Source organism: Hoplias malabaricus, chromosome 9 (assembly GCF_029633855.1).
Source record: "Hoplias malabaricus isolate fHopMal1 chromosome 9, fHopMal1.hap1, whole genome shotgun sequence".
NCBI lineage: Eukaryota > Metazoa > Chordata > Actinopteri > Characiformes > Erythrinidae > Hoplias > Hoplias malabaricus.
The window spans coordinates 39,810,036-39,831,404 of NC_089808.1; the positions used below are offsets into that span (position 1 = coordinate 39,810,036).

The window sequence follows — 21,369 nt, forward strand, 5'->3', positions numbered from 1 at the left end:
AGTATCTTTTTATTATTCTTAATATTGTTCTATATGGTCTTATTTGTTCTTATAATCACGTACATGTCTATAGGTCTTTTGGTGTTTGAATCTATGTGAATGCTAACCACGTATATATACCCCTCCTATTCGTTGCATTTTTGTGGTTTTATTCTTCACGCCTGTGCAATTTGATTGACATTGATTGATTGATTGATTGATGGATTGATGGATGGACCGATTAACGAATTGATGAACTGAAGCAATACCAAGCATGCCAGAACATCTAGGAGTCGGTTTCCACAATAAAACATCTGTTCTCCATCACACTGGCCATTTCCCATTGTAATGACTATTAGAGTGAGATATGTGTTTTCTATGGCGAACAGCGACCATTAGAGAGGTCATTTCCGACTTCATTGTTTCTTTACAGCCAGTCCCCTATCTATAATTGAAAATCAGGCCTTTTTTTCTATAAGAATTTCAGTCAGAACGGCTCATAACTTCCTCCAACTGCATTAATTCTCTGTACAACTGGAGGGCAATATTAATACATTTTGTCATTCATTAATATTAATGTGTAGATCTTTCTCACTCTGGTTTGTCGGTGCTGACTTTTAGTGCTGGTCTTTACAAACAGAAATATCGTCTCGGTCCAGTTAAAAAACATGTATCTCCTAAAATAGTAACTGTACAGGCGAAGAAGAGAAAAACCTTCTTAACTTTCAATAGAATGTCAATGTAAAAACATTTTATTCCAAGCAATTTTGGAGCATTTTTATTGGTCCATTCATCATGAAGTATTCCAATGATGTAGTAAACCAAACATCCACAACAATGGAGAAACATGTTTTCAATTGGAGCGTGACAATATAACAATACACCAATACACCAAACACAGTATGACATCTTTTTCAAGAACTTCTTCAATGAAAGAGTGATCAAAGAGGACATATTTTCAAACCTCTTCACTAGTGAAACACAGTTCTGTTTCTTAATGAAACATTGGCAACCTGCCCCACAGCACCATTTCCCCCCCTGTGTAAACAGCCCTGTTCAGAACGCCCACATTCAGCACCTGTTCCTTTAAATAATAATGAGCCACACACATCTCAAACCTAAGTGTGCAACAATAAGAAGCGAATAACAAACAGAAGCTTTGGTTTAGCTCCGTCTTATTTCTTCTCTCCAGCCAATGACCCTTTGGTCAAAATCCCATTTCTCTTTTCTTTGTGCAATAGCAGCCCATTGGCTGACAACCATTGGCTCACGAGCAGCTGAATGCTTTTTTGTTAATTCAGTGATATTAATTTGGGTCATTTTCCACTGCACACATGTCTTATCTTACAAAAGTTCTGAAGCAAACAAGAGCGGCCATTCTAATGAGATCCAGCCTCTGGAATAAATTGAGTTTCAGTGAGTTTCACCAAAGACAGATTCAAAACGGAGAAAAGGGAAAGTGGTGACATTTCAACGTAATTGGTCCGAGCACAAATTTGAATGCGAGTCGACAGCAGTGCTGACAAGGCAGTAATAACTGCGCTTCAAAAGTATCAGACACAAAAAACACGCTCACCGCTTGTTATACTTTTTAACTAATTATTCATTTCACCAAAGAAAGGCCTCATTTTCATGACACAGTCCATGGGAGGAGAGCAACGGCAGAATTTGTCTAATGCAGCGGAGCCTGAAGATTGAAAAAAATCAATTCAAGCTGAGGGTGTTTCTTTGAGTAATTGATTTTTAATAACCTTGACGGCCTCGGTTCCTCTTAGGGAGAAAACCTCAGTGACCTGACACACAGCCCATAGTCTATAATGGGCTGAATGTTTTCAACAAGAACAGAGCGTTAGATTAATTACTGTAAAAGCTAATGTATTAGTGTTGCTTCCACTGTGCATTTCTAGACCCCCTTTATATTCTCTTGGACATGAGGGAGTCACCTCAACCTCCAACAATGACCAACGTCCACCTGAACGATGTGCCAATGGCCTGTCTGTGCCAGCCCCCTCATCACACACCAGCTACGACAGAACATAGCTATGGTTGGATGTGATGAACATGGTGATGTGTAGATAATTATAATTAAATTGATAAATTAAATTGAATTTAATATCAGGATTGTAGTGGCTACAATTATCACAGCCATCAGTATTAATGTTTTATTGTTAAAATGTGCTGAAAAATAAAAAATAATGTTCTGGTACAATTCACAAGTTTTATATTGAACAACACAAAATGAGTCACGTACTATGTACTCGTTTAAATAAAGATTTTACAAAAATTCACCTAAATAAACGATGGAATCTGCACAGATTGTCTTTTTTTGTGCCTTACGTGAAATAGTAAAAATCATCATGTGATGTTAAGATAGCGAAGCCATGTATATAAGTAAAAAGTAATCATAACTTCACAAACATAAATGTTGTTGTTGTTTTTTTGGAAATGCATTTGCTAAAGAGACAAAAGTTTTATTTAGAATAGCTCCCAGAGCCCAAAAGTAAATGAGTTTGATTATCAAACTTTTAACGAGGAACTAAGGAGTGGCTGAACGCAACAGACCATTATTTAATCATTTTCCTCACAACTAGGGGCTAACGTCACTGATGTTGATGCCCTTTTAAACACCTGCCATTTAAATGTGCTGGGTTAGTCATTTTGTTTCATTCTCAATGACAATCAAGATGTCTTGTGAGGGGAAAAAAAAAAACCACTCCGCTCCACCTCAAATGACTCAGCACTCTGTTCCAAAAAATTGTGCTTAAATTGTAATTATACTTGGGTGCTTTTTCCCCTAAACTTAAGTTAGCTTAATTTTCACAGAGTCTTCAAGAGCTCCTGTGTGGTGTCCAGTCTCACCTTCCTTGGTTTTGAGGAGTGAAATCAGGACAGGGAGGTAAGATTGGGCGGAAGACACCAAACAAGCCCACATTACGTGCTGCAGAGGTGTGGTCATGGTCGGAAGACTGTATGTGAGGTTCTCAAACCATGGTAATCAAACTTTTACCATGAATTACCCTGAAGTCAATAACCGTTTCATCTCCTGTATTAGAAGTGGAACAGTTCCATTTCAGTAATGTGCGTCTATCTTCTGTTTCTGTATCTGCAGTGCCGAAGAAGAAAGGGTTGTGTCTCACCTGACGTCCACAGCGTCCTCCATGACCGTCATGTCCGTCTTGCACTTGGCCGAGGGGTTGATGGCCAGTTCTGCCGGGGGGATGACAAAGCTTTTACTCAGAGGCAGCCACATGCCTTCTCCCAGGGTGTACGTGAACCTGGAACAGAGAGACGTGTGTATGACAGAGAAAGGGCTTTGTGGGACACTGTCTGATGCCTCACTGTCAGACGTAGACAGAATGGCAGGGAAATGACAGAATGGGAGCCCCATTTGCATCCGGTTATTTTTCTCCCCTGTGTACCAACAAATGACAAGAGCACACACAGACACACACACACACACACTTTGGGATTTATTTGGGATTTGCATGGCACTGTGTAGTTTGGGTACAATTGTTTTAGGCATGTCTACATGGGCAAACAGTACTGGGCAAAGTAAGAGACCACCACAAAACAGCTATTAGAATGCTTTCATTCTTCTGGAAAGGCTTTACACTATATGTAGTGGAACATCGTGGCCAAGATTTGATGGCAGTCAGCCATGAGAGGATTATATGTCTCTAACCCATGCTAGAACCTCAGCGTGTTGACACCATGCTGCTCCAGAGGTTTCCTTTGGAAAGTTCTATTCAAGAATTCCATAAAAGACCATTTAAAAAAGAAACACAGATGAAAGGATACTCAACAACCATGTAAAACGTGGTAGACCACCAAAACAGTCAACATATATTAGGGTATAACTTTGAGAGACACTGAGCAGGTCAGTCTTGATCCACTTCTGAACAAAGAAAGGACGAAAGACGTCTAAACAGATCGATACCCAGACTGAACCATCATCTCTTCAGCTTCAGTTCAGGGAAATCCATACCAGCCCATAGGGAGAATAACTTAACTTAGACCATGTCAGATGTTGTGATGAGTTGATTAATTACGTCCCTGCAGTGACGGTCACACTGGTTCTGATGCCTTGCGAATGCAGAAATGATCTGAGGCAAGATCAAATAAATCTCCATCTTCTCAAACATGTCCCAAGAGACCGTGCTCTTAATATTATATTTTGTTTGTTTGTTTGTTTACAGGCAACCTTTAAAAACATACTTTCTCTTAGACATGTTTGTTTGGCTTCAGTCTCAATCATCTCCTGAGTCAGAGATGTGGCAAGTCAATGAGAATCCAGTCCAAGTCGAATCTTGTTGAGAATTTAGTTTTAGTTTTTGCTTTTATCTTTTCACAGAGTGAATCACAAGTCAGAGTTTAGTCATAAGATCTCAAATCAGAGTCACATGTCATGAAGTCTCAAGTCCATTATTCATAAGAGCGGAAACATGAGTCGGATAAGGAAACATAAGGGCAGACGTCACATTTAAATCATGATTTTTAAGACTTTAAGTACATGTCAAATTACACGTCTTGAGATTTAAAATCATAGTGAGTCACGGGTCCTAAGATCAGAAGTCATGAACTCAAGCCATACAAATCTAAAACCCAAGTTGAATCATGAGTCATGAGATCTGAGGCGAGGCACAAGTCATAGGATCACAAGTCTGAGTTGAGTCACATAAACAAAAGTTTTAGTTGAGTCAAAGTCAGTAGTTTGAGCTGAGGCATAAATCATAAGATCAGATGTCTAAGCCATAAGACCTGATCACTGAGTCAAGACATGAGTCATAAAATCAGAAGTGACTGAATCGAGTCACAAACCAATCAATCAAAAGTATAACTTGAATAATGAGTCATAAGAGCAAAACTCGGAATAGAGTCACAAGTCAGAATCAAGTCATGAATCATTAGATCTGAAGTCAGAGTCCAACTGTGAGTTATTGGATCTACTGCAGGCAGATGTCCCAAACACTGTATTGTAATGTAATGAAAGTTTATGGGTCATTGGTTACTGGTCACTCTCCTATGTGAACCTGGAGCCCACCAACCCACACACTGTGAAACAAGACTACCCAGTCAATTTTCTGTGTGCTGCAGTCTAAAATAATTTCATAAATGATGCATTCTGCTGCTCTTCTTACGTCAAGTGAAGGGATTTAGAATTGCCCCACCCCCTTATCTGGGTCTGTCCAATCACAGTGCTGTTACTGCAGCAAAGAGGACACATTTTGATGAATAGCTTTCATTTCAGAAATGATTCTGAATAAGCAAGTGTTTCAGGCATGTTTTTGATCTCTTGACCAAACTCAGGAGGTAGCTTACTGCATTACTGACAGTGCTACAAAACTAAACAACTCGAGTTCCAAATGAGTTTCTGTGATAATTCAATAAGTAAATAAAAACATTCAGACAAGTTACACTTTAGTGACATTCAAACAACAGTCTTTTTATCCCCTCTGACATAACACTCCACGTTAAATGACATGGAGCTTCTGAATGTAAACAAACCAGAGAACAGTATCCCCACAATCGAAAATGTCCCCTTTAATTCACCAATTTATTTACCTAATTACCCATTTATTTATTTATTTATTTATTTATTATTAATGGATGTTTCTGGAAACAAAAGTTGTTCTTCAGTGGTGTCACTCAAACAATATTTTGTAGCACCTTTATCCCAAGACAACAAAAAAAAGAGCTTCTTAAACAATCATAAACTGAAAACAGTCCAAGTTCAGGCCCAAACCAGAGTTACTGAAGCAGAGCAACTTTATTCAACCTTGAGAAATCCCCTTGGCTCCACGAACATCCAGAGTGAATAAATGTTTATCCACAAAGGAACACTCAAACTAAACATCTGCAACCCCTCCTGGATCTACAACTTCAGAGTTACGAATGTCCACAAGCTCCAGCTGTTCCCCCAAGCTCCTGCTGTTTCAGTAAACCTGAAAAACAGGGCTTTTAGCAAATATCCTAATCACTGAAAATCATATGAAATCTCTTGGAGGGACGATGTAAACCATCTACAAACATGTTGTGCACAGAGGCTTTTGAAAGTAGTGATTAAATATTAATTGGACATTGTCTGATATCAGCTCAAATTATCATAACAACACAGCACAATGGAGTTTCAGTCTTTAGGAATAAGACCACAAATATCTGAGGGGTGGAGTCATCTTGGTTGCCCTCAATGTTTCTTACTCAATTTCCGGCAGTGGTTTTCCTTTTTAGCCTTGGTTCCTAAGAGTGTTTCTTTTGGGTCTTGGTCCTATGCAGAGCACTTTTCTACCAAACTCTAAATATTATACTGATTATGTTGAATATTTTTAGAGCTGTGATGCTACTGGGAGAGCTTTGATGGGAGCCATCAACAGAGGAACTGGAGGGGTGCTTGGTTCCAGCGTAGCTGTGGTTGAATTCAACACCCCAGTCATCTGGTCCACTGCTCTATTACCCAGCATGCCATCAAGGACAACATAAAATGCTGGTAGATGACCCTGTCCGTCTCCACTGTGCCATAACTCTCTATTTTGTCTTTTTATTTGGAGTTTATGTTTTATTTTAACGTCTGCTGAAGAACCTCTACTTTGGTTTCAGCTGGGGATGAAGTTTTGGGTTCCAGAACCTGTTTATTTTGGTGGAACTGATCACCAAACCATTGAGAAGTAGGTGCTCAAACAGGAAAAGAACTAATTCCACATGGAAAAGAGCCATTGGTTCCTTCCCGTGGTTCTAATGGGTCATAGTTCTTTGGAATGGATCTTTAAATGTTTTTCCTTCTGGGTTTGGGTCCCTGTCAGGTATTTTTTTTTTCCAATAAGACAACCAAACCTGTCCGGAACCAGTGATGCCATGATGCAGGCAGCCGAAAGAGGGACCCTGTAGTGACCAGTAAAATCCGTTGTTTCATTTTTTCAAAATTTACAGCTAAAAGCAGAACAGCAGCAGTGTATCATCAGGGTTCCAGAGACAAAACAAACACAGTGTGACATGTCTTCACCCGAAATGTGGGATATACAATGTCTACCATCTTCTGTTCTGGATTAGGGAATGCTCTAATCCAGACGCGCGAAGACCATCATTTCCACGAAGCTGCTTTACGACACCAGTTGTGAAAGGTGTTATAGTAACTGGATCAGAATTGGAAATATTGTAGCTCACTGACCATGTTTCATTAATAATAATAATAATAAAGTTGAGTGCTGATTTTCTTTGCCTTAATCCAAGAGGAGCTTACTCCACGTCTGTGCAGTCAACAGAACTCGAGTCCGATTCTGATCAGTGGAGAAACTCTAGCAAATAGTTTAACAGACTCCGTGATTACAGCAAACTGGAAGCAAGTTTCTAGGGTAACTTCTAGGGTGTTGTGAATATTGTGAACCAAATCTGCTGGGTCTTTCTGCACAGGCTTACATTGTTGCCCCTAAATGACAGGGAAGGAGCAATGCAGATGGCCTTTTATGCTCTATTAAGCAGATTAACTCTAAGAATTTCACCCCACTGACTTTTACCTCCGTGACTGAATTTGCCCAAAGTCTACAGCGCTACATTTTTTCAAAATGTGAAAGCACCACAGATCCATTTTTTTTCCTATTGACTTCTCAGCAGTGTTGTAAAGAAGCTGGACATGGCTTAGTGGAAGGAGCTAACTGCCCGGTCCAGTGTAATGAGTTGGCACATGCCCATGACTGGAAATGACTGTTTTATATTGACGAGAATGTGCAGAGTACAATAATCCTGCTCCGACAGATGCGGCCAATTGTGCTCCCTCGGATGAGTCTGGATTCATTGGGATTCAAACTTAGGTCAAAGCAGTTGTAGCTCTCGCAATCGGCTGCACTGCACTGCTCAGAAGCCTGGCTTTTTATTTATATATATATTTTCTGTAATTCAATTCACGCAGGTGTTCGATTGTGCATATGCAACTGTGATAATCTCTAATCTCTCTTGAGTAGTCTACGGTCAGCATGATCAAGCCAAGTGCAGGTTCTAGAAGGGTGTTTAGCCCCCCACTGTTTCATGGAGCAGAACAATGCAGTCTTAAAAGCAAATAAACATGCTCAAAGACAACTAATGACTTTGGAATGAGTCTGGGCACCTGGCGACACTAATGTTATCACTGCTGAAAGGCATCAAATCATTGCAGCAATGTTTCAACACCCTGTTGATCCAGTGTAGCTCCATCCAACGTTCCATGATCCTGAGCAAAGCCTAGCACACCATCACTGTGGAGCTCTCTCTTGAGATTCTGCATTCTGGTTCCTCAAGGTTTGAGGATTGTTCCCACCCTTACAGGCCTGGTAACCCTGTTCCACCAGGTTCTCCCTCACAAGTGGAGTCACGTTCTCTGAGTTTCAGATCTCCGCACAGTCTGAGAGAGCTGGATCTGAGGTATCAAATGCAGAGCAGTGTGTCGCCCATCACATCTTGAGTGTTATTTTCCACTACCGAGCAATAAACCCCACTCTGCCGAAACCCTCTCTCGCTGAAGAGGCTCTGTCCATATGTGAAGAATCTGCATTGTTTTTCCAATAAGAGAATCATTAAGAATTGATGGGCTGAAGGATCCGCTGCGCTCCTGAGAACACATCCGGTGCTTACTGAAGTACAAAACAATATCGGTGTTTCTTTAGAAAAATAAAACTCTCTTGCATTTCAATGAGCTGTCAACTTTTGTTTTTACTACGGACCAAGAACCTGTCAGGAGTTATTGGTGGATACAGGCCATTCTTCATCATACTGATCAAAGACTATGACACTATCTTGGGTGCCCCCTTGAGTTAAGATTTGCACCAATCAGAATCATGATCCCACATGAACCTGTGTCCCTACCTGGACCTCAAACCCTTTCATGGGGGCATATGTGGCCTAAAGGTTAGGGAAGCAGGCTTGACTCAGGGAGGTTGCGAGGACCATGATGAATATCACAGTTTTAAGATATGATGACTCTACAGGTCTTGGAATAAATCTAAAGTGTGACCTGAATTCAAAATTGCAACATTATGCAATTAGACCAAGCCTTGTTTCAGTCCCAGAAACAACCCCCTCTCACTGTGAGACGCTAATGATCCGACACTATTTAACTCTCCTACTTTATTTACAGTAAAATCTTAAAAATCTCTAAGTCAAGTTACATCTCCTAAAGAGAGAGAGAGAATAGACACACCCCTCCAAATCTAGGGGCTCACCCCACGACTCTGGAGCAGTGGGAATGTATTATCTGGAGGCATGAATCATGCGCACAGTCTAATGGAGGAATCTGTGTTTGGGGAATGCTAGAAAGTGCAGGAATGCATGAACCCAAGAGTGAGGTTTGCTGGAGGACCAATAACGGGCTGGGGTTGGACCTCTGGGTTTAGTGTCTTCACGTCAGGACTACAGTCAATAGCATATCGTCACTGTCCAATTAAAAACATGTATCTCCAAAATAGTAACTTTACAAGAGAAGGGAAAAAAAAAACCTTCTTAACTTGCAATGGAGGTCAAGGTAAAAAGGTTTTAAGGTTCCAAGTGATTCTGGGGCGTTTCTATTGGTTCATTCATCATTATTTTCAAGGACAACTTTTCTGTTCAAATGATTAAATTGAAAGTCCACAGAGAGATACACTTTTTTATAATAATTATTATTATTTTTTAAATATTTTCTCTACACAGATCAAGAGGTGGCCATCAGTAATTGGAAATCGATAACCCACACTTCATTGTTGTAATACAGTCCTTAGAACAGACCTCTTTTGTATTCACCCATGTTAAAGTGATTCTGTCCCAGTTTTTGATCAGTCTCAGCCCTGAAACTAAACCAGGAACCGATCTGTACAGATCTACATATGAAAATATAACGCCTGCTATCCCACACTAATTACCATCAATATACAGCACATTAGTTTTCTGATATTAATCAAGCATTACACTGGGGAGAGGTAATGGCTAATTAAGTGGTTAATGACATATTCTCATGTACTTTTGTTGCAAATCTTCGTCCAAATTGCATTCCATTTGCATGTAATGAAATACGACGTTAGCATAATGAAAAGGGCAAAGGGTGGTGCTGAGCTCAGTGTCGGTTTAGAAATAAAACTGAGAATGAAAAGATCGACTGTGTCCGGTTTGTCTCATTCTCCACCAACAGTTACTTTAAACTGGGAGGAAACGGGAATTGCAAATCAACATTGTAGTTAAGTTAAAGTGTGTGTGCTTGTGTAAATGTATCTAGTTATTCCCATTCTCTGTTAGAGTAAAAAGCCAAATGGCTCCTCAGAATCTGCAGCAGTTTCAGTAAAAGTGAAGGTGGCACTGTTCCAAATTGCTTTAAGTGTCAATAACAACCTCCTCCTCCTCCTCCTCCAGCTGATGTTTACCAGCTTATTCAGTGTGAACACTAAAAAGAAACATTAAAATGCAGGCAGCACTCTCACAGCTGCTAAAATATCTGGCCTTACAAAACTGGCCTTTTTTGGGGTGTGTGTGTGTGTGTCTGTGGTGTTTAGTCTTGTTAGTGTGTGTGTGTGTGTGTGTGAGAGAGTGTGTTTGTGGTGTTTAATCTTGTTAGCGGGCTGTGTGTGTGTGTGATGTTTAGTCATGTTAATGTGTGTGTGTATGTGTGTGCACGCTGTTTAGTTTTCTTTGTTTGTGTGTGTGTGTGTGTGTGTGTTTGTGGTGTTTAATTTTGTTAGGGGTGTGTGTGTGTGTAGTGTTTAGTGTTCTTAGTGTGTGTTTGTGTGTGCTGTTTAGTTTTCTTTGTGTGTGTGTGCGCGCGTGTGTGTGTGTGCGCTGTTTAGTTTTCTTATTGCGTGTGTGTGTGCTGTTTAGTTTTCTTATTGTGTGTGTGTGTATGTGTGTGGTGTGTGTGTGTGTTTGTGGTGTTTAGTCTTGTTAGTGTGTGTGTGTGTGTGTGTGTCTGTGGTGTTTAGTCTTGTTAGTGTGTGTGTGTGAGTCTGTTTGTGGTGTTTTATCTTGTTAGCGGGCTGTGTGTGTGTGGTGATTAATCATGTTAATGTGTGTGCACGCTGTTTAGTTTTCTTTTTGTGTGTGTGTGCGTTTGTGGTGTTTAATCTTGTTAGCGGGGTGTGTGTGTGTAGTATTTAGTGTTCTTAGTGTATGTTTGTGTGTGTGTGTGTGCTGTTTAGTTTTCTTATTGTGTGTGTGTGTGTGTGCTGTTTAGTTTTGTTTGTGTGTGTGTGTGCGCACGCATGTGTGTGTGTGCTGTTTAGTTTTCTTATTGCGTGTGTGTGTGTGTGCTGTTTAGTTTTCTTTGTGTGTGTGTGTGTGTGCTGTTTAGTTTTCTTATTGTGTGTGTGTGTGTATGTGTGTGGTGTGTGTGTGTTTGTGGTGTTTAGTCTTGTTAGTGTGTGTGTGTGTGTGTGTGTGTGGTGTTTAGTCTTGTTAGTGTGTGTGTGTGTGTCTGTGGTGTTTAGTCTTGTTAGTGTGTGTGTGTGTGTGTGTTTGTGGTGTTTAGTCTTGTTAGTGTGTGTGTGTGTGTGCATATGTGTGTGTGCTGTTTAGTTTTCTTATTGTGTGTGTGTGTATGTGTGTGGTGTGTGTGTGTGTTTGTGGTGTTTAGTCTTGTTAGTGTGTGTGTGTGTGAGTGTGTTTGTGGTGTTAAATCTTGTTAGCGGGGTGTGTGTGTGGTGATTAGTCATGTTAATGTGTGTGTGTATGTGTGTGCACGCTGTTTAGGTTTCTTTGTGTGTGTGTGTGTTTGTGGTGTTTAATCTTGTTAGCGGGGTGTGTGTGTGTAGTATTTAGTGTTATTAGTGTGTGTTTGCGTGTGTGTGTGTGCTGTTTAGTTTTCTTTGTGTGTGTGTGCGCGCACGCATGTGTGTGTGTGTGCTGTTTAGTTTTCTTATTGTGTGTGTGTGTATGTGTGTGTGGTGTGTGTGTGTTTGTGGTGTTTAATCTTGTTAGTGTGTGTGTGTGTGTGTAGTATTTAGTGTTATTAGTGTGTGTTTGCGTGTGTGTGTGTGCTGTTTAGTTTTCTTTGTGTGTGTGTGTGCGCACGCATGTGTGTGTGTGTGCTGTTTAGTTTTCTTATTGTGTGTGTGTGTATGTGTGTGTGGTGTGTGTGTGTTTGTGGTGTTTAATCTTGTTAGCGGGGGACCCAGTAAAACTAACAGGTGAAGGGTGTATTTTTAAATCACTATTATTAATTAATTATGCATTCTCACACAAATCTATAGAAAGATAAAAACCTGTCCATCACTAACCCACCAATGACAACCCTGTAGATGTTCCATGTTCTTCCCCCAAAAACTAAATTGTCCAGAAATGAAAATCCAGAGCCAGTCACATGTTCACTGCGAGGCGACGCTGGAGGTTGACTGAGAGGAACTTAAAAAAAAAAAACACTGGAGCTGAATGTGATTTGTGTTGAGGCAAAGCCCAGGAACAAAGTCAAACCCTGAAACACATTTATATTCCGAAGCCTGCCGCTTGCGAACAGTTTCCGCTGGAGTTTTGAAGGAAAAAAAAAAATGACTTAAAGTGTTTGTAAATGGATTACTGAACAAAACATGGGGACAGGAACACAGGGCACCCCCGCAGACGTGAGCTCAAAAAGGAAAAACACATCCACGGGAACACATCGAGGCACAATGTCCGACACAAAAAACTGCCTCCGAGCGGCGGGGATGAAACATCTCCGCGTGCAGATATCTACCGTGGCAGGCGGCAGATTCCCCAACATTTCAGTGTCATTGTAGTCGTCCTTCTCTCTGGCAGCGAGGCGCCCCTGCCGCAATCAGTCATTTACAGACACGGAGTTCATAATCACGCTTTAACTGCGGAGATATTGCCTATCACTGTCTTGAATGGCACAGAAATTGGAAAGTAAATCAGATTACAGAAGGCTGTCCCAAAAGCTGAGATACAGCTCTGACACTTAATGGATGGCAGACGCTTTGATAGAAATCCATACAGGAGGAAAAAACAGAACCGATCCATCTATGTACATATACGTTTGGAATCTGTTCTTTTTTTTTTTTTTAAACGTTAAACAAATATCAATCCCAACCCTCCCCAAAGCCCACAGCACGAGATATAAACGAATAAAAGCAAAGGTTTGAAATTGATCACAGACTCGGCTCTTTCTTCCTCGCTCTGAATCAATCCTGTATACGTAAAAAAAAAATAAAAATAAAAAAATAAACCTCCGTAAAATTGAATCGGAACCTTTCCGAGTCTCAGGTTCGCTCGGGAAGATAAGCCAGAAGCGCCAGGCCGTGAATCCGACGGCACGGCTCCAGCCGAGATTTGAATTTGCGCCTTCCTCAGGTATAACAAAGCACCCAATTACCACAGCACATCTCCAGCCGCTCTGAAATAAGCGAGGCCTTGTCAAGACGCTGCGAACGGGAACGCCACGCTGCATCCCACCAAGAGCCCCGCAGGAGAAACGGATTCAGTGGAGAGCTGCACAAATAAACACAACTGTGATCTGCAGAGTGCTTAAACAGCACGACTCATCACGTGTTGATCTTTGTGGACGGGGTCCTTCTGTAATTCTTCAGAATCCTGTTTCCATAAAGATACCATACACCGATCAAACACAACCTGATGAACACCTCCTTGTTTCAACTCTCACTGCCCATTCTCTCAGCTCCACCGGCCTACCACAGGAGCACTTGGTAGTTCTTCAATTACAGAATGCTCTGCATACTTTAACAACCCCAGGACCCTCACGGAGTGGACAGTGATTGGACACTGTTTATAAACTCCAGCGGCACTGCTGTGTCTGATCCCTATCACTCAGAATAACGCTATGGCGGACTGGTGTATAAAACAGCTGGTAATGCCTGGTTAAATGCTGGTTAAGTACTTACAGTAACATGCCGAATGCTGAAGAGTGTAAAAATGGACATTCAGCTTTAAAACTAAACACCAATGCATTAATGAAGGAGCATGAAAACAGATCTGGAGCCTGGAGATTTCCGCAGAGTTATTGATTTTCAGTGATATGTCAATGAAAGTGGATTATTATTGGTAAATATGGCAAATCGTAACCCTCACATTCTGTGATATTTAAAGTTTGCATTGATTTAACCCTGGTTCTGAGCTAGAGACTGCGGTCCACAGCCTGGAGGAAGGTCCAGCTTCCGCAGAGACACTGCACTATTTTAATTAGGTTTGTTTCCCATCTGTGATGTCTTTTTTTGGCCTTATTCAAACCAGAGGAGCTGAATGCAGATGCAGATATAGGCAGAAATGAAACTAGATCCTGGGTAACGTGAAAGTAGTTTACTGCATTTTCTAATCCCATTAAAGATGGATCAAATAACAGATTAACTGCCTTTATTTTCTAGACACATGCTGTTCTACGTTTGGTCGACTTTACGTTTCAGAGCAATGTCCTGGAAGAGTCTGTACTTTACTCTCCTCGTGCCATTAATGATCTTACTGTAGAAATGGCTGTTTTCTCTATGTTCAGATGACTGTTCTGAATATATTTCCACTATATTTTCAGCACCGTAAGCACCCCAATCTCTCAGTTGCGTAAGGAAGCCCCATACCACTACTTCAAAACACATCCATCCATCCATTATCTGTAACCCTTATCCAATTCAGGGTCATGGTGGGTCCAGAGCCTACCTGGAATCATTGTGCGCAAGGCAGGAATACACCCTGGAGGGGGCACCAGTCCTTCACAGGGCAACACACACTCACTCACACACTCACCACACTCACACACAGTCGCCAATCAACCTACCAACGTGTGTTTTTGGACTGTGGGAGGAAACTGGAGCACCCGGGGGAAACCCACGCAGACACAGGGAGAACACACCACACTCCTCACAGACAGTCACCCGGAGGAAACCCACACAGACACAGAGAGAACACACCACACTCCTCACAGACAGTCACCCGGAGGAAACCCACACAGACACAGGGAGAACACACCACACTTCTCACAGACAGTCACCCGAAGGAAACCCACACAGACACAGAGAGAACACACCACACTCCTCACAGACAGTCACACGGAGGAAACCCACACAGACACAGGGAGAACACACCACACTCTTCACAGACAGTCACCCGGAGCGGGAATCGAACCCACAACCTCCAGGTCCTTGGAGCTGTGTGACAGTGACACTACCTGCTGCGCCGTGCCGCCTTCAAAACACAATACACTATAAATAACAATAAAGTTGGGAATGATTATAGTTTTATATCCCATAAATATGACTCATGACAATTTCTTATTATCTCAAGATAGTGACTCATCTTAATATCTCATTAAAATGACTCTTTACCTCATAATAAACATGTACTATTTCTGAGTAATGGCTTATTATGTAATAAAATGACTCACTATCTCATATCGTCTTACTCTCTAATAAATGTTTATTATGTAATATAATGATTTACCATCTCCTAATTATGCTTTACTATCACATAACTGCTATTAGTATCTCATAATAATGATTGCTCAATATGTTACAATAATGAAATAGTATCTCATAATAATGATTTGGTATCTCAATCATCACTTAAATCCTACCTATTCTCACCGTTTGGAGACAGTACGTTGTTATAATCTTTGAAAATCAAAAGTCAAATTGTGTCATTTACACCGACTGGTTGTTTCTTGGATGTTTTGTAGTTTTATTTATTTTTTAATTTAAAGAAATTATTAAAAGACATAACTGAGTCTTACCTGAAGATGCGATCAGACGGCTGCTCCCCCATCACCAAATCAAAGCCCCTCTGGAAGATAGTGTAGGGCCAAGGGCTGGAAAGAGAAAGAGAGATCAGCAGGTGTCTGAGTACGGCATTATTTCCAAATCTACAATGAATTGCTTTTGGAGAAACCTCCCCTTTGTGACAGATCCATCCCAGACCAACGCGACGACATGGGATCCAAAACAAATCATCCAACATCAGTACGTCACCTCATCGCTGCTTTCAAACCTGCCATCAAACCCTCACAGCAATGTTCCTACATCTAGAATAAAGTCTTCCCAGAAGAAAGGAAGCTGTAACTGCAGCAGAAGAGGCCCAACCTCCCGATTATCTCCCTTCATTTCAGGAGGGAAACGCTGGAGATGTTGGAGACCTTTGGCCCTGCAGTGCAGATGTGTGTTAAGATGATGTGTGTATTTAAGCTGATGGTGATTCAGTTGTGGCGGCAGCTTTAGGGGAGGGGGGAGGGGGGAGTTGGGTCTCTTGAGAAAGAGGAGAGAAGACAAGGAGCTGACGCCTCCAGGATGGAGCTGTTAGTCTGAGCAGTTATAGCCCTCGACGTCTGCTTTACACCAAGGGGCCGCTCTGTCAACATTACAGCGCGTCCTTCAGGACCTGACATATGGAAGACTCGAGCGGAACGGTCCGGGGAGCAGCGTCCGCACGAACACAGAGGCTTCAAAAGAGCACTGGAAGAGTCCAGATACAATAAAGGAAAAAAGCAATGCTAATAAGACCTATGGATACTGTAGTCCTAATTATGGGAGCAGTGGGATTCTGGGAATAATGTTTAATTCAACCTTAAATTATATTACATCAGTTTAGTGCATATTCAGACTCAAGGTCAGTTTATGTTTCTACGTCCAGTCTGTGGGATAGCCTTGTACCCTACGACATTCCCATTGAAATGATTCCCATTTCTGACTAGGCATTACATCACCTGTGACTGATCCACAGTCGGCCGAACATGGATAGAGTTGACAAGAGAACCATAAACCAATATTTTATGACCTACACTGTGCACTACAGAGGATAGAGGAAGACACTAGCGATTCAGCGCTAATATGTTGTTGGTGTAACAGCGAAGGGATGGAGACACACCAACGCACATGTTTACAAGCTCATAACGGCATGGGGCAGCGGTGCAGGCTATGGCTTAAACTCTGCATTGATTGGATGCAGATGAATAAATGATTTGATATGAGATTTGAGGCTTTGGGTTAAGTCTGAATCTGTGGCCACACCTGAATTCATATCGACCTAGTGATGTTTACCTAGTACTACGTCAAAAGCGTAGGAGCCCCCTTCTAGAGCCCTCTGAAGTGACTCAAGCTGTCCGTCTCCAGTGGGAATGTTGGGGAGGAGGACTGTCTGACGGATGCTGGAGCTCACTGTACTCTCTCGGCGTCTGCCTGCTGTCTGCAGCCCACTCTTTTTAAGGAGTTTTAACCAAATCAATTGTTGCAATTTACTAAAAGCTGAGGAATACGTTATGAAACTTTTTTATTATTATTATTTTTCCCTTTTCTTTGAGGCCAGGCTTCTTCTTGCTTCAATCCCCGAGGTGTTAAACCCAATTAAATAACCGACTGAGCCAGCGAGCGAGCCGGAGAGAGACATAGCGCGGGAGCCCCCTACATCCCGACATTTATCCGCTCCCCAGCACCAATCTTCCTGATGGTTCCGATCGGAGTTTTAATTATCAGATCCATCTCACTCCCGTCTCACTCCCAATTAAACACCAAGGATTTCCTCACCTCCGATTCTTAATGAGGACCCAAAAATCCTGACAGGCTTTACACAGTGGACTCTCTTTAGGGAGGACAGAGTCTAATTATCTTCAGAAGCCTTAACCACAGCTCTCTTACAATCCCATCCCCGGTCCAGGCCGTGTTTTACACAGCTGCTCTTCTCACACTGTGACACACTGTTAATAATGAATAAAGTCAATGACAGTGGTGGGCACAAGGTGGCGCTGCAGGTGGTGTTACTGAGATCACTGTCTGTGCAGAGTGTGATGTGTTCTCCCTCTGTCTGTGCAGGATTCCTCCAGGTGCTCGTCCCACAGTCCAAACACACTCCACACAGAAAGTGGTGAATGGAGAGACTGAGTGAAAATTTGTCCACAGGTGTGAGTGTGTGAGTGACTGGGTGAGTGTGTGAAACTGTCCACAGGTGTGAGTGTGTGAGTGACTGGGTGAGTGTGTGAAACTGTCCACAGGTGTGAGTGTGTGAATGACTGGATGAGTGTGTGAAACTGTCCACAGGTGTGAGTGTGTGAGTGACTGGGTGAGTGTGTGAAACTGTCCACAGGTGTGAGTGTATGAGTGACTGGGTGAGTGTGTGAAACTGTCCACAGGCGTGAGTGTGTGAGTGACTGGGTGAGTGTGTGACACTGTCCACAGGTGTGAGTGTGTGAGTGACTGGGTGAGTGTGTGAAACTGTCCACAGGCGTGAGTGTATGAGTGACTGGGTGAGTGTGTGACACTGTCCACAGGCGTGAGTGTGTGAGTGACTGGGTGAGTGTGTGACACTGTCCACAGGTGTGAGTGTGTGAGTGACTGGGTGAGTGTGTGAAACTGTCCACAGGTGTGAGTGTATGAGTGACTGGGTGAGTGTGTGACACTGTCCACAGGCGTGAGTGTGTGAGTGACTGGGTGAGTGTGTGACACTGTCCACAGGCGTGAGTGTGTGAGTGACTGGGTGAGTGTGTGACACTGTCCACAGGTGTAAGTGTGTGAGTGACTGGGTGAGTGTGTGACACTGTCCACATGTGTGAGTGTGTGAGTGACTGGGTGAGTGTGTGAGTGACTGAGAGAGTGTGTGAGTGACTGGGTGAGTGTGTGAAACTGTCCACATGTGTGAGTGTGTGAGTGACTGGGTGAGTGTGTGAGTTACTGCGAGAGTGTGTGAGTGACTGAGAGAGTGTGTGAGTGACTGGGTGAGTGTGTGAAACTGTCCAGAGGTGTGAGTGTGTGAGTGACTGGGTGAGTGTGTGACACTGTCCACAGGTGTGAGTGTGTGAGTGACTGGGTGAGTGTGTGACACTGTCCACAGGTGTGAGTGTGTGAGTGACTGGGTGAGTGTGTGAAACTGTCCACAGGTGTGAGTGTGTGAGTGACTGGGTGAGTGTGTGACACTGTCCACAGGTGTGAGTGTGTGAGTGACTGGGTGAGTGTGTGACACTGTCCACAGGTGTGAGTGTGTGAGTGACTGGGTGAGTGTGTGAAACTGTCCACAGGTGTGAGTGTGTGATTGACTGGGTGAGTGTGTGAAACTGTCCACAGGTGTGAGTGTATGAGTGACTGGGTGAGTGTGTGACACTGTCCACAGCCGTGAGTGTGTGAGTGACTGGGTGAGTGTGTGAAACTGTCCACAGGCGTGAGTGTATGAGTGACTGGGTGAGTGTGTGACACTGTCCACAGGCGTGAGTGTGTGAGTGACTGGGTGAGTGTGTGACACTGTCCACAGGCGTGAGTGTGTGAGTGACTGGGTGAGTGTGTGAAACTGTCCACAGGCGTGAGTGTATGAGTGACTGGGTGAGTGTGTGACACTGTCCACAGGCGTGAGTGTATGAGTGACTGGGTGAGTGTGTGACACTGTCCACAGGCGTGAGTGTGTGAGTGACTGGGTGAGTGTGTGACACTGTCCACAGGTGTGAGTGTGTGAGTGACTGGGTGAGTGTGTGAAACTGTCCACAGGCGTGAGTGTGTGAGTGACTGGGTGAGTGTGTGACACTGTCCACAGGCGTGAGTGTGTGAGTGACTGGGTGAGTGTGTGACACTGTCCACATGTGTGAGTGTGTGAGTGACTGGGTGAGTGTGTGAGTGACTGAGAGAGTGTGTGAGTGACTGGGTGAGTGTGTGAAACTGTCCACATGTGTGAGTGTGTGAGTGACTGGGTGAGTGTGTGAGTTACTGCGAGAGTGTGTGAGTGACTGAGAGAGTGTGTGAGTGACTGAGAGAGTGTGTGAAACTGTCCAGAGGTGTGAGTGTGTGAGTGACTGAGAGAGTGTGTGAAACTGTCCACAGGTGTGAGTGACTGGGTGAGTGTGTGAAACTGTCCACAGGTGTGAGTGACTGGGTGAGTGTGTGACACTGTCCACAGATGTGAGCGTGTGAGTGACTGGGTGAGTGTGAGTGAGACACTGTCCACAGGTTTGAGCGTGTGAGTGACTGGGTGAGTGTGAGTGAGACATTGTCCACAGGTGTGAGTGTGTGAGTGACTGGGTGAGTGTGTGAAACTGTCCACAGGTGTGAGTGTGTGAGTGACTGGGTGAGTGTGTGAAACTGTCCACAGGTGTGAGTGTGTGAGTGACTGGGTGAGTGTGTGAAACTGTCCACAGGTGTGAGTGTGTGATTGACTGGGTGAGTGTGTGAAACTGTCCACAGGTGTGAGTGTGTGAGTGACTGGGTGAGTGTGTGACACTGTCCACAGGCGTGAGTGTGTGAGTGACTGGGTGAGTGTGTGACACTGTCCACAGGTGTGAGTGTGTGAGTGACTGGGTGAGTGTGTGAAACTGTCCACAGGTGTGAGTGTATGAGTGACTGGGTGAGTGTGTGACACTGTCCACAGGCGTGAGTGTGTGAGTGACTGGGTGAGTGTGTGACACTGTCCACAGGTGTGAGTGTGTGAGTGACTGGGTGAGTGTGTGAAACTGTCCACAGGTGTGAGTGTATGAGTGACTGGGTGAGTGTGTGACACTGTCCACAGGTGTGAGTGTGTGAGTGACTGAGTGAGTGTGTGAAATTGAGGCTTTCCATCAAAGGACTCATTCCTCTGTTCTTTTCTCTGATAATGGTGTACCACTGTGTCTTTAACCTGCTGTTGCTGTCAAAACTGATTTCAGGAACAAGACGAGACTCCATCTGTTTGAGCAGCTTTTAAGATCTCATCTTTAAAGCCTGGGAACTTTTTATTTGCTTCCTTTAGACACATCTGAGAGTCCTCTCCTTTCTGCCTTCTCCTAAATAATGAGGGACGTGTGAAAGGAAGGTTGGATCAATGTTTCAAAAGAGAATCTCACTCCCAGAAAAAACCCTGCGTAATGGGCCCCAGGTAAATTAGCAGAATAATTTACACGTGCTCCTGTGCACGTTTCACTGAAATGACCAACAACAGAAAGATTCGGGAGAGCTACTTTTAGCAGAAACACTTCTGAGGCTTCGCTTAAATCAGGAGGGAGTGTGGAAAGTTAAAGCAATGTTTAAAAGGAGCACACTCCTGTAATAATCACGTTTAAAGCCCTATAATGGTCCCCAGCAAATTAATGGAGCAATTTATAATGTCCCCAAAGACAGCCCCCTAAAAAAATGACCTACGACAGAGTCCCACATGGGAGTGAGAGGCGTGAGGGCTGTTTATGGGAAAACACAGTACGTCATACATCATGAGAAACTGGAGGATATTAAAGTGATTTAAAACACTGTTTAAAATAGTCCATTATATACAGTGGATAATGGTTTAACTGCTGCTGATGTTATGGGAGAGTACTGTGCTGTATCCCAATTATTATCCAGGAATTCCACCTGCAGTTAATGTGAATTAGAGTGAGATTAAGACACACACACACACACTAAGAGAGCCCTAAGTCAAGACACTCACCCCTGGTTTGGTCCCCATTCGTTGCGAATGCAGAGATGCTTGTGAACCGGGTCCTTCATGTATCCATCAAAACAGAGGCATTCTCCTGAAAACACAGAAATAACACTTTTA

General features: G+C 43.1%; 1 protein-coding gene across 4 annotated transcripts in view; it reads right to left on the reverse strand.

The window, feature by feature from the left end:
• Positions 1-21,369, reverse strand: part of astn1 (astrotactin 1) — a 411,265-nt gene that overhangs the window by 220,611 nt on the left and 169,285 nt on the right. For all 4 annotated transcript variants that reach the window (XM_066680749.1, XM_066680748.1, XM_066680747.1 and 1 more), the window contains 3 exons: positions 21,259-21,343; positions 15,629-15,703; positions 3,117-3,254 (listed from right to left, as the gene is read on the reverse strand). In XM_066680749.1, coding sequence (XP_066536846.1) covers positions 3,117-3,254; positions 15,629-15,703; positions 21,259-21,343 — 298 coding nt within the window. The remainder of the gene's footprint in view (positions 1-3,116; positions 3,255-15,628; positions 15,704-21,258; positions 21,344-21,369) is intronic.